At 45.8% G+C, this 11,714-nt stretch overlaps 1 protein-coding gene across 1 annotated transcript in view; it reads right to left on the bottom strand.

The window, feature by feature from the left end:
* Positions 1-9,622, bottom strand: part of LOC135551079 (arachidonate 5-lipoxygenase-activating protein-like) — a 16,300-nt gene extending 6,678 nt beyond the window's left edge. The window contains exons 1-2 of the mRNA XM_064982476.1: positions 9,480-9,622; positions 8,029-8,110 (exon numbers count right to left, since the gene is read on the bottom strand). Coding sequence (XP_064838548.1) covers positions 8,029-8,110; positions 9,480-9,549 — 152 coding nt within the window. The 5' untranslated portion in view covers positions 9,550-9,622. The remainder of the gene's footprint in view (positions 1-8,028; positions 8,111-9,479) is intronic.
* Positions 9,623-11,714: the final 2,092 nt, after the last annotated feature.

Raw genomic sequence — 11,714 nt, 5'->3', positions numbered from 1 at the left:
GGATCCACACTAGTAACTGGACTGGCAACAACTGGGGGGCGGATCCTAAACAGACACATACGTTTAGTATTCGCTGAGTGATGTCAGAGGAAGTTACAGGATTCACCCCATGTCTTTTGCAGGAAATTATGTAAAAAAAAAACTAAAAAAACAATGCTGAAAATAACATTTGCCCTGGGGAGGCAGTGTAGCCTAGTGGTTAGAGCGTTGGACTAGTAACCAGAAGGTTGAGAGTTCAAACTCCCGAGCTGACATGGTACAAATCTGTCGTTCTGCCCCTGAACAGGCAGTTAACCCACTGTTCCCAGGCCGTCGTTGAAAATAAGAATTTGTTCTTAACTGACTTGCCTGGTAAAATAAAAATTTGTTTTACAACCCAGACTGAGTCACTGGGGTGAAGCCCATTTCTTACTACAAGAGAGCTGTTTCACATTAGTCTGTGGTGTGCGGTACGTGTAATATGCAGTGTTGTGGAACAATGATGAAATTGGACGCAAGGAATGACCGAATACCATGCCGCTCCCCCACCCCCCCATCCCGTCTCACTGGGTCGGAGGGGTGAAGGGAGGGACGGGTGTTGCAGTAGAAAAACAGCCCCCCTCCCCCCCAAAAAATAAGAATAATAATTTCTGTGTGACACACAGCAAACTCAGTTGTATTCACCAGACACCTAACGGATGGAAACTTCCTCCAACGAAGAGGGACTTCCTGTATCCATTAAGAAACTCTTGTTTGTGTCGCAAAAACATTTTCCGGTTGAGAAACATTTTTGCTGTAATGTGGACAACTGAAACACCTTGGGATGTTGAAGAGACTGGGGGCGTGTCCCAATAGACTGTAGAGACTGGGGGCGTGTCCCAATAGACTGTAGAGACTGGGGGCGTGTCCCAATAGACTGTAGAGACTGGGGGCGTGTCCCAATAGACTGTAGAGACTGGGGGCGTGTCCCAATAGGATGTAGAGACTGGGGGCGTGTCCCAATAGACTGTAGAGACTGGGGGCGTGTCCCAATAGACTGTAGAGACTGGGGGCGTGTCCCAATAGACTGTAGAGACTGGGGGCGTGTCCCAATAGGCTGTAGAGACTGGTGACGTGTCCCAATAGGCTGTAGAGACTGGGGGCGTGTCCCAATAGACTGTAGAGACTGGGGGCGTGTCCCAATAGACTGTAGAGACCGGGGGCGTGTCCCAATAGACTGTAGAGACTGGGGGCGTGTCCCAATAGACTGTAGAGACTGGGGGCGTGTCCCAATAGACTGTAGAGACTGGGGGCGTGTCCCAATAGGCTGAAGAGACTGGGTACGTGTCCCAATAGACTGTAGAGAAAGGGAACGTAGACTGGGGGCGTGTCCCAATAGACTGTAGAGACTGGGGACATGTCCCAATAGACTGTGTGTGTGTGTGTGTGTGTGTGTGTGTGTGTGTGTGTGTGTGTGTGTGTGTGTGTGTGTGTGTGTGTGTGTGTGTGTGTGTGTGTGTGTGTGTGTGTGTGTGTGTGTGTGTGTGTGTGTGTGTGTGTATGATTTATGATGCTAACAAAACCATCTTAAAAATGAGTCCACCCTACAGAGCAGAGACAGCATGTTGGTCCACTGCTTCCTTCCTTAATACAAGAAGTACATCGGTGCAATAACGATGGCCTCCTACGAACAACAGTCCCTACAGCCCCAGGGCAGTTCCACACAGTAAACAGTCTAGCCTCCCCTACAGCCCCAGGGCAGTGCCACACAGTAAACAGTCTAGCCTCCCCTACAGCCCCAGGGCAGTGCCACACAGTAAACAGTCTAGCCTCCCCTACAGCCCCAGGGCAGTGCCACACAGTAAACAGTCTAGCCTCCCCTACAGCCCCAGGGCAGTGCCACACAGTAAACAGTCTAGCCTCCCCTACAGCCCCAGGGCAGTGCCACACAGTAAACAGTCTAGCCTCCCCTATAGCCCCAGGGCAGTTCCACACAGTAAACAGTCTAGCCTCCCCTACAGCCCCAGGGCAGTGCCACACAGTAAACAGTCTAGCCTCCCCTACAGCCCCAGGGCAGTTACACACAGTAAACAGTCTAGCCTCCCCTACAGCCCCAGGGCAGTGCCACACAGTAAACAGTCTAGCCTCCCCTACAGCCCCAGGGCAGTTACACACAGTAAACAGTCTAGCCTCCCCTACAGCCCCAGGGCAGTGCCACACAGTAAACAGTCTAGCCTCCCCTACAGCCCCAGGGCAGTGCCACACAGTAAACAGTCTAGCCTCCCCTACAGCCCCAGGGCAGTGCCACACAGTAAACAGTCTAGCCTCCCCTACAGCCCCAGGGCAGTGCCACACAGTAAACAGTCTAGCCTCCCCTACAGCCCCAGGGCAGTGCCACACAGTAAACAGTCTAGCCTCCCTTACAGCCCTAGGGCAGTGCCACACAGTAAACAGTCTAGCCTCCCCTACAGCCCCAGGGCAGTGCCACACAGTAAACAGTCTAGCCTCCCCTACAGCCCCAGGGCAGTGCCACACAGTAAACAGTCTAGCCTCCCCTACAGCCCTAGGGCAGTTACACACAGTAAACAGTCTAGCCTCCCCTACAGCCCCAGGGCAGTGCCACACAGTAAACAGTCTAGCCTCCCCTACAGCCCCAGGGCAGTGCCACACAGTAAACAGTCTAGCCACCCCTACAGCCCCAGGGCAGTGCCACACAGTAAACAGTCTAGCCTCCCCTACAGCCCCAGGGCAGTGCCACACAGTAAACAGTCTAGCCTCCCCTATAGCCCCAGGGCAGTTCCACACAGTAAACAGTCTAGCCTCCCCTACAGCCCCAGGGCAGTGCCACACAGTAAACAGTCTAGCCTCCCCTACAGCCCCAGGGCAGTTACACACAGTAAACAGTCTAGCCTCCCCTACAGCCCCAGGGCAGTGCCACACAGTAAACAGTCTAGCCTCCCCTACAGCCCCAGGGCAGTGCCACACAGTAAACAGTCTAGCCTCCCCTACAGCCCCAGGGCAGTTACACACAGTAAACAGTCTAGCCTCCCCTACAGCCCCAGGGCAGTGCCACACAGTAAACAGTCTAGCCTCCCCTACAGCCCCAGGGCAGTGCCACACAGTAAACAGTCTAGCCTCCCCTACAGCCCCAGGGCAGTGCCACACAGTAAACAGTCTAGCCTCCCCTACAGCCCCAGGGCAGTGCCACACAGTAAACAGTCTAGCCTCCCCTACAGCCCCAGGGCAGTGCCACACAGTAAACAGTCTAGCCTCCCCTACAGCCCCAGGGCAGTGCCACACAGTAAACAGTCTAGCCTCCCCTACAGCCCCAGGGCAGTGCCACACAGTAAACAGTCTAGCCTCCCCTACAGCCCCAGGGCAGTTACACACAGTAAACAGTCTAGCCTCCCCTACAGCCCCAGGGCAGTGCCACACAGTAAACAGTCTAGCCTCCCCTACAGCCCCAGGGCAGTGCCACACAGTAAACAGTCTAGCCTCCCCTACAGCCCCAGGGCAGTGCCACACAGTAAACAGTCTAGCCTCCCCTACAGCCCCAGGGCAGTTACACACAGTAAACAGTCTAGCCTCCCCTACAGCCCCAGGGTAGTGCCACACAGTAAACAGTCTAGCCTCCCCTACAGCCCCAGGGCAGTTCCACACAGTAAACAGTCTAGCCTCCCCTACAGCCCCAGGGCAGTGCCACACAGTAAACAGTCTAGCCTCCCCTACAGCCCCAGGGCAGTTACACACAGTAAACAGTCTAGCCTCCCCTACAGCCCCAGGGCAGTTACACACAGTAAACAGTCTAGCCTCCCCTACAGCCCCAGGGCAGTGCCACACAGTAAACAGTCTAGCCTCCCCTACAGCCCCAGGGCAGTTACACACAGTAAACAGTCTAGCCTCCCCTACAGCCCCAGGGCAGTGCCACTCAGTAAACGTTGTCTTTATTATCAGGTTATATCTTGTCTGTTATCAGGTTATGGCTTGTCTTATTAGGTTATGGCTTGTCTCGTATCAGGTTATGGCTTGTCCTATCAGGTTATGGCTTGTCTTATCAGGTTTTGGCTTGTCTCGTATCAGGTTTTGGCTTGTCTTATCAGGTTTTGGCTTGTCCTATCAGGTTATGGCTTGTCTTATCAGGTTATGGCTTGTCTTATCAGGTTATGGCTTGTCTTATCAGGTTATGGCTTGTCTTATCAGGTTTTGGCTTGTCTTATCAGGTTATGGCTTGTCTTATCAGGTTATGGCTTGTCTTATCAGGTTTTGGCTTGTCTCGTATCAGGTTTTGGCTTGTCTTATCAGGTTATGGCTTGTCTTATCAGGTTATGGCTTGTCTCGTATCAGGTTTTGGCTTGTCCTATCAGGTTATGGCTTGTCTTATCAGGTTTTGGCTTGTCTCGTATCAGGTTTTGGCTTGTCTTATCAGGTTTTGGCTTGTCCTATCAGGTTATGGCTTGTCTTATCAGGTTATGGCTTGTCTTATTAGGTTATGGCTTGTCTCATATCAGGTTATGGCTTGTCTTATCAGGTTATGGCTTGTCTTATCAGGTTATGGCTTGTCTTATCAGGTTATGGCTTGTCTCGTATCAGGTTTTGGCTTGTCTCGTATCAGGTTTTGGCTTGTCTTATCAGGTTTTGGCTTGTCTTATCAGGTTATGGCTTGTCTCGTATCAGGTTTTGGCTTGTCCTATCAGGTTATGGCTTGTCTCGTATCAGGTTTTGGCTTGTCCTATCAGGTTATGGCTTGTCTTATCAGGTTATGGCTTGTCTTATCAGGTTATGGCTTGTCTTATCAGGTTTTGGCTTGTCCTATCAGGTTATGGCTTGTCTCGTATCAGGTTATGGCTTGTCTTATTAGGTTATGGCTTGTCTTATTAGGTTATGGCTTGTCTTATCAGGTTTTGGCTTGTCCTATCAGGTTATGGCTTGTCTTATCAGGTTTTGGCTTGTCTCGTATCAGGTTTTGGCTTGTCTTATCAGGTTTTGGCTTGTCTTATCAGGTTATGGCTTGTCTCGTATCAGGTTTTGGCTTGTCCTATCAGGTTATGGCTTGTCTTATCAGGTTTTGGCTTGTCTCGTATCAGGTTTTGGCTTGTCTTATCAGGTTTTGGCTTGTCCTATCAGGTTATGGCTTGTCTTATCAGGTTATGGCTTGTCTTATTAGGTTATGGCTTGTCTCATATCAGGTTATGGCTTGTCTTATTAGGTTATGGCTTGTCTCATATCAGGTTATGGCTTGTCTTATCAGGTTATGGCTTGTCTTATCAGGTTATGGCTTGTCGTATCAGGTTTTGGCTTGTCTTATCAGGTTTTGGCTTGTCTCATATCAGGTTATGGCTTGTCTCGTATCAGGTTTTGGCTTGTCTTATCAGGTTTTGGCTTGTCTTATCAGGTTTTGGCTTGTCTTATCAGGTTTTGGCTTGTCTCATATCAGGTTATGGCTTGTCTCGTATCAGGATCAATAACCCAGCACCGATAACCCAGCACCGATAACCCAGCACCGATAACCTAGCACCAGTAACCCAGCACCAGTAACCCAGCACCAGTAACCCAGCACCAGTAACCCAGTGCCAATAACCCAACACCCATAACCCAGCACCAATAACCCAGCATCTATAACCCAGCACCGATAACCCAGCACGATAACCCAACACTGATAACTCAGCACCGATAACCCAACACCCATAAAATGTAGGCTATATCCTTCATGCTAATCGTCCTCCTAAAAGGTAGGCTATATCCTTCATGCTAATCGTCCTCCTAAAAGGTAGGCTATATCCTGCATGCTAATCGTCCTCCTAAAAGGTAGGCTATATCCTTCATGCTAATCGACCTCCTAAAAGGTAGGCTATATCCTGCATGCTAATCGTCCTACAAAATGGTAGGCTATATCCTATATGCTAATCGGCCGCCTAAAAGGTAGGCTATATCATGCATGCTAATCGTCCTCCTAAAATTTGGCTATATCCTTCATGCTAATCGTCCTCCTAAAAGGTAGGCTATATCCTTCATGCTAATCGTCCTCCTAAAAGGTAGGCTCTATCCTGTATGCTAATAGTCCTCCTAAAAGGTAGGCTATATCCTTCATGCTAATCGTCCTCCTAAAAGGTAAGCTATATGCTAATCGTCCTCCTAAAAAGGTAGGCTATATCCTATGTGCTAATCGTCCTCCTAAAAGGTAGGCTCTATCCTATATGCTAATAGTCCTCCTAAAAGGTAGGCTATATCCTTCATGCTAATTGTCCTCCTAAAAGGTAAGCTATATGCTAATCGTCCTCCTAAAAAGGTAGGCTATATCCTATATGCTAATCGTCCTCCTAAGGTAGGATATATCATATATGCTAATTGTCCTCCTAAAAGGTAGGCTATATCCTATATGCTAATTGTCCTCCTAAAAGGTAGGCTATATCCTTCATGCTAATCGTCCTCCTAAAAGGTAGGCTATATCCTGCATGCTAATCGTCCTCCTAAAAGGTAGGCTATATCCTTCATGCTAATCGACCTCCTAAAAGGTAGGCTATATCCTGCATGCTAATCGTCCTCCTAAATGGTAGGCTATATCCTATATGCTAATCGTCCTCCTGAGGTAGGCTATATGCTAATCATCCTCCAAAAAGGTTGGCTATATCCTAAATGCTAATCGTCCTTCTAAAAGTTAGGATATATCCTATATGCTAAGGTAGGCTATATGCTAATCGTCTTCATAAAAGGTAGGCTATATGCTAATCATCCTCCAAAAAGGTTGGCTATATCCTAAATGCTAATCGTCCTTCTAAAAGTTAGGATATATCCTATATGCTAATCGTCCTCTTAAGGTAGGCTATATGCTAATCGTCTTCAAAAAAGGTAGGCTATATGCTAATCGTCTTCATAAAAGATAGGAGGACGATTAGCATAAAGCCTATCTTTTATGAAGACAATTAGCATATAGTCTACCTTAGGAGGACGATTAGCATAAAGCCTAAGGTAGACTATATGCTAATTCTCTTCATAAAAGGTAGGCTATATGCTAATCGTCCTCCAAAAAGGTAGGCCATATCCTGCATGCTAATCATAAAAGGTAGGCTATATCCTATATGCTAATCGTCCTCCTAAGGTAGGCTATATGCTAATCGTCCTCCTAAAAGGTAGGCCATATCCTGCATGCTAATCATAAAAGGTAGGCTATATCCTATATGCTAATCGTCCTCCTAAGGTAGGCTATATGCTAATCGTTCTCCTAAGGTAGGCTATATGCTAATCGTCCTCCTAAAAGGTAGGCCATATCCTGCATGCTAATCATAAAAGGTAGGCTATATCCTATATGCTAATCGTCCTCCTAAGGTAGGCTATATGCTAATTGTCCTCCTGAAAGGTTGGCTGTATCCTATATGCAGAACGTAGCTCAAGAGAAATAATAATCTATCTGATCTAAAAAATAGATCAGGTGCACGTGTAATTAGAGTTGGTCAATGGAAGGAGAAGCACGGGACAGTTATCTTTCAAAGGAAACGTATTTCCTAAATAAGATTAAGTTATAGTTTACTACATTGCCTAGAAATAAATATTGATCACCTATACTTGTATCTGTCTGAAATCCGTCCAACTCCTAATAGGTAGCCCATAAAACGTAGCTAAAGAGAGTACATCAAACTACATCTAGCCTATTGGCTGACATAGCCCAGTAATACAGATAGTCAATTATAATCGGCCACATGAGAATCTCTGGTAATTTAACCTAAATGTGCCCTAATGGTGCAAAATTGCCTGCGACCATGACTAGCAAGTGAGCTGTCACATATGCGTAAAATAACATTGCGTGACTGTGGTCAGGTTCGGGACCAGTTCCTACGGTTGTGGGTGATTTATGAAAAGCTGAGTGTGCGTGCGGGCAGACCTCGACCTCATTGTTATGACTTGGTTCATATTGTAAATACACAGGGAAAGACTATCGTTGTGCATATAATACTAAAAATGGAGTGTCTCGGATTTGAAAGTACAGAATTATCCGAAATGATCTCAGACCAGGTTGTGTACATTGAACAGATGAAGTGTGTGCATGCATGGTGTATGTGATAGAAAGTGACTTACTTGGCGCAGGACACTCTCTCAAAAGCAGAAGTGTTGGCGTGGTGCTCTTTACCCTCCCTCTCTACCTTCGTTGCAAAGAAAGCTGGAAATCACACGATAGATTTAAAAAAAAAAAAAAAAACACCAACGGTCAGAAATGTATATTTCATCATCAATCAGAGAAGCAAAGAAACATCGTTGATTATCAAGTGATATACAACAAGCCATATTGTTCAACTGAAAGCATCATCTGAAAAGTTCGATAATGAATACATTTCACAGTTTAAACAGACAGAGAACATGTCACCACTACTATCGACTATTATTCTAAATCACACACAGTAGCGGGCTACTTTAAAATAAGTCCTCCTCACGTCTATTTTTATAAAGGTATCTATCTCAGTGAGACTTCCTGGTTCAAATAAAATATATGTTGTAATTGATAAATAAAGTTGATTTATCCTCTCACTAACAATGACAACTTTGGTACTGTAACTACACCACAGTTGTGTCGTGCTGAAACAGGAAAGGGCCGTCCCCAAACTGTTGCCACCAAGTTGGAAGCACAGAATCGTCTAGAATGTCATCGTATGCTGTAGTGTTAAGATTTCCCTTCACTGGAACTAAGGGGCCTGAACAATGAAAAACAGCCCCAGACCATTATTCCCCCTCCATCAACATTCACAGTAGGCACTATGCATTGGGGCAGGTAGCGTTCTCCTGGCATCTGCCAAACCCAGATTCGTCCATCGAACTGCCAGATGGTGAAGCGTTATTCATGACTCCAGAGAACACGTTTCCACTGATCCAGAGTCCAATGGCAGCGAGCTTTACTCCACTCCAGCCGACGCTTGACATTGCGCATGGTGATCTTAGGCTTGTGTGCGGCTGCTCGGCCATGCAAACACATTTCATGAAGCTCCCGACGAACAGTTATTGCGCTAATATTGTTTCCGTCGGTAGTGAGTGTTGCAACTGAGGACAGACAATCAATGAGTGTTGCAACCGAGGACAGATGAATTTAACACGCTACGTACTTCAGCATTTGGCGGTCCGGTTCTGTGAGATAGTGTGGCCTACCACTTCACGGCTGAGCCGTTGTTGCTCCTAGACGTTTCCACTTTACAATAACAGCACTGACAGTTGAGGCAGCTGTAGCAGGGCAGAAATTTAACAAACTGACTTGTATGACGGTGCCACGTTGAAAGTCACTGAGCTCTTCGGGAAGGCCATTCTATTGTCAATGTTTGTCTGTGGAGATTGCATGGCTGTGTGCTCAATTTTATACACCTGTCAGCAACAGCTGTGGCTGAAATAGCCAAATCCACTAATTTGAAGGGGTGTCGACATTCTTTTGTATATATTGTGTATATTATTTATGTCAATGACACCTCCTAGCTGAAATACAATAAAAACTGTCATAAAAAATATATATATATTTGAATTTATATAAAGTTGATTAATTCTCTCACCATTCTGCAGGACACTGATGAGGGTGACGAGGACCAGGAGGAAGATGTGTTCTACCACTACGGACAGCATGACTGGAGAGATGACAGAGGGAGAGATGGAGCGAGAGGGAGGACAGGATGTTTGAATATAAGGACGGAGGAGGAGAGACAACAGTTATAACATCTCTCTCTCTCTCTCTCTCTCTCTCTCTCTCTCTCTCTCTCTCTCTCTCTCTCTCTGCCATGTACTTCCTGTTACACAGTCTGTTTGTTTATTCTATTTGGTTTATGGAAATACACTCAGAAATTCTTGCCTCACCCACTATGAAAAAGGTTTGCAGTCAGACAGAGTACAGTAGAACTCATTCAGACAGAGTACAGTAGAACTCAGACAGACAGAGTACAGTAGAACTCAGACAGAGTACAGTAGAACTCATTCAGACAGAGAACAGTAGAACTCAGACAGAGAACAGTAGAACTCAGACAGAGTACAGTATAACTCATTCAGACAGAGAACAGTAGAACTCAGACAGAGTACAGTAGAACTCAGACAGAGAACAGTATAACTCATTCAGACAGAGAACAATATAACTCATTCAGACAGAGTACAGTAGAACTCATTCAGACAGAGTACAGTAGAACTCATTCAGCCAGAGTACAGTAGAACTCAGACAGACAGAGAACAGTAGAACTCAGACAGAGTACAGTAGAACTCAGACAGACAGAGAACAGTAGAACTCAGACAGACAGAGTACAGTAGAACTCAGACAGACAGAGAACAGTAGAACTCAGACAGAGTACAGTAGAACTCATTCAGACAGAGTACAGTAGAACTCAGACAGACAGAGTACAGTAGAACTCAGACAGACAGAGAACAGTAGAACTCAGACAGAGTACAGTAGAACTCATTCAGCCAGAGTACAGTAGAACTCATTCAGACAGAGTACAGTAGAACTCAGACAGAGTACAGTAGAACTCATTCAGACAGAGTACAGTAGAACTCATTCAGACAGAGAACAGTAGAACTCAGACAGAGTACAGTAGAACTCAGACAGAGTACAGTAGAACTCAGACAGAGTACAGTAGAACTCAGACAGAGTACAGTAGAACTCATTCAGACAGAGTACAGTAGAACTCATTCAGACAGAGAACAGTAGAACTCATTCAGACAGAGTACAGTAGAACTCAGACAGAGTACAGTAGAACTCATTCAGACAGAGTACAGTAGAACTCATTCAGACAGAGTACAGTAGAACTCATTCAGACAGAGTACAGTAGAACTCATTCAGACAGAGTACAGTAGAACTCAGACAAAGTACAGTAGAACTCAAATCAAATGAAAATACATTTCTGTTTGTCATAAACTTCAGAAACAGCTGGTGTTGAATAACAGTGAAATGCTTAGGCCAACTTATTGGTCCTTTTCAAACAATGAAGAGTTAATGGTAAATATATATATTGGCAGATAGCAGGTTGATATATATATATATATACAGTGTTCGCAGGGTCCGACATGCCAATCAACCTGCTATCTGCCAATCACGGGAATGCCTGGAATGGCGCTGAGGTGGGGGGGGGGCAGGGACGTGGAGAGGGGTTGGGCAGTGGGGTGGAGCATTGGAGGTTAAGACCAGGTTTAGCCTTTGTTCTCTCTCTGACGTCTGGGCTTCACAAGAGAAGGTCACGATTGGCTTGTGGGTTATCTTTCATTTATTTGGGGTGAGCTAAGGCCAAACAGTAGCCTTTGGGTTAATAAACCATCAATTCGTAAACTCACTCCTCTGTCTGGACAATTGTTCCTTTATGATCTAGTCAGGTCATTCCACTATATATATATATATATAATTACAGTGTCCTGAAAACACCGTTTTTTTTACTGCTGTAATTTCGTAGTAGATTCATAATCAATCCATCATATGTATTGGTGGTACAGCATTTACTGTGATGCGGTCTCTGCAGAGACTGGGGCATTTATACTGCATTCAATGGAGAGAGACGCTATGCTACTCGCCTCATGTCATGACTATGAAAACTCGAGACAACTGCGCAATTATTATTTTTCTCTCTCAAAGTTGTCGGGACGTCACGTGTCCTACTTATACCACTACACTCGCAACAACTTTGGCATTACGAAACTTCTATGATGAAATAAACCTCATAGCAAATAAGCCATGGCCTCAATATAAAAACGTATTTGAGAGTGTACTGAAACAATGAAAAGACCGCCACCTGCTGGAGGGAAACAGATTTTCCTCC

The sequence above is a fragment of the Oncorhynchus masou genome, chromosome 12 (genome assembly GCF_036934945.1).
Source record: "Oncorhynchus masou masou isolate Uvic2021 chromosome 12, UVic_Omas_1.1, whole genome shotgun sequence".
Taxonomy (NCBI): Eukaryota; Metazoa; Chordata; class Actinopteri; order Salmoniformes; family Salmonidae; genus Oncorhynchus; species Oncorhynchus masou.
This window is presented reverse-complemented; position numbering and strand designations above follow the sequence as displayed.